Source organism: Odontomachus brunneus, unplaced genomic scaffold (assembly GCF_010583005.1).
Source record: "Odontomachus brunneus isolate Ranch 3 - 2012 unplaced genomic scaffold, Obru_v1 Obru_scaffold_064, whole genome shotgun sequence".
In the NCBI taxonomy this organism is placed as follows: Eukaryota; Metazoa; Arthropoda; class Insecta; order Hymenoptera; family Formicidae; genus Odontomachus; species Odontomachus brunneus.
In genome coordinates, this window is record NW_022639514.1 from 1,168,411 (window position 1) to 1,169,110 (window position 700).

The 700-nt window shown below is 39.1% G+C and overlaps 1 protein-coding gene across 1 annotated transcript in view; it reads right to left on the bottom strand.

Annotated features, from left to right (window-relative positions):
* Positions 1-700, bottom strand: part of LOC116846456 — a 4,038-nt gene that overhangs the window by 1,043 nt on the left and 2,295 nt on the right. The window contains exon 5 of the mRNA XM_032820270.1: positions 262-527. Coding sequence (XP_032676161.1) covers positions 262-527 — 266 coding nt within the window. The remainder of the gene's footprint in view (positions 1-261; positions 528-700) is intronic.

Sequence of the window (700 nt, forward strand, 5' to 3'; positions counted from 1 at the left end):
TCTATATTCTGGTAGCAAAGCTCATCCAACGGTGTTTCAGTGCTAATTGCTCCAAGACCAGCCAACATATCCGCCAGATGATTTCCTGGGATTCCTCGATGACTGAGGATCCATATGAAAGAGATGTCCACATCTTTTTTAGCTGCAGCGTGGACTGCACTTTTGATGTCATAGTATATTTTCTTGCATTTTCCTTTTAGATCCATGTTATTAAGCATCATAAGAGAATATCCCAAATTTCTTCTTTGCATGATCTCTTACCAAATTAACTGCTCTCAAAAGGGCTAAACCCTCGACAAACGAGATAGTCAAGGAGTCGTGAACCCTAATAGCCTCTCTGACCTCCGGACAGGGCGAGTAGACCCCAAACCCAGCGCCACCACCACTCTGTATGGAACCATCCGTGTAGTACACCTCAATATCGAGATCAAGAGATTTTATCGTAGCCTCGGTCAATCTGTCCATACCCGCCTGCGATTTCTTATTTCCGTAATCATTTTTATCATACCAATAATTACCTTTTTTAACTTTGAAATCCTTAATTTTGTCAAATTGATTAAAGATAATATTACATTTATATGTTCTGATATGATAATGATTATCAATGGCCGGAGGACGAGGTAGCCTGTCTCCCAGACAAATTGATTTGAGATACTCTTTATTATCCGAAATAAATTTCTCTATTGAACTAATACTTTCA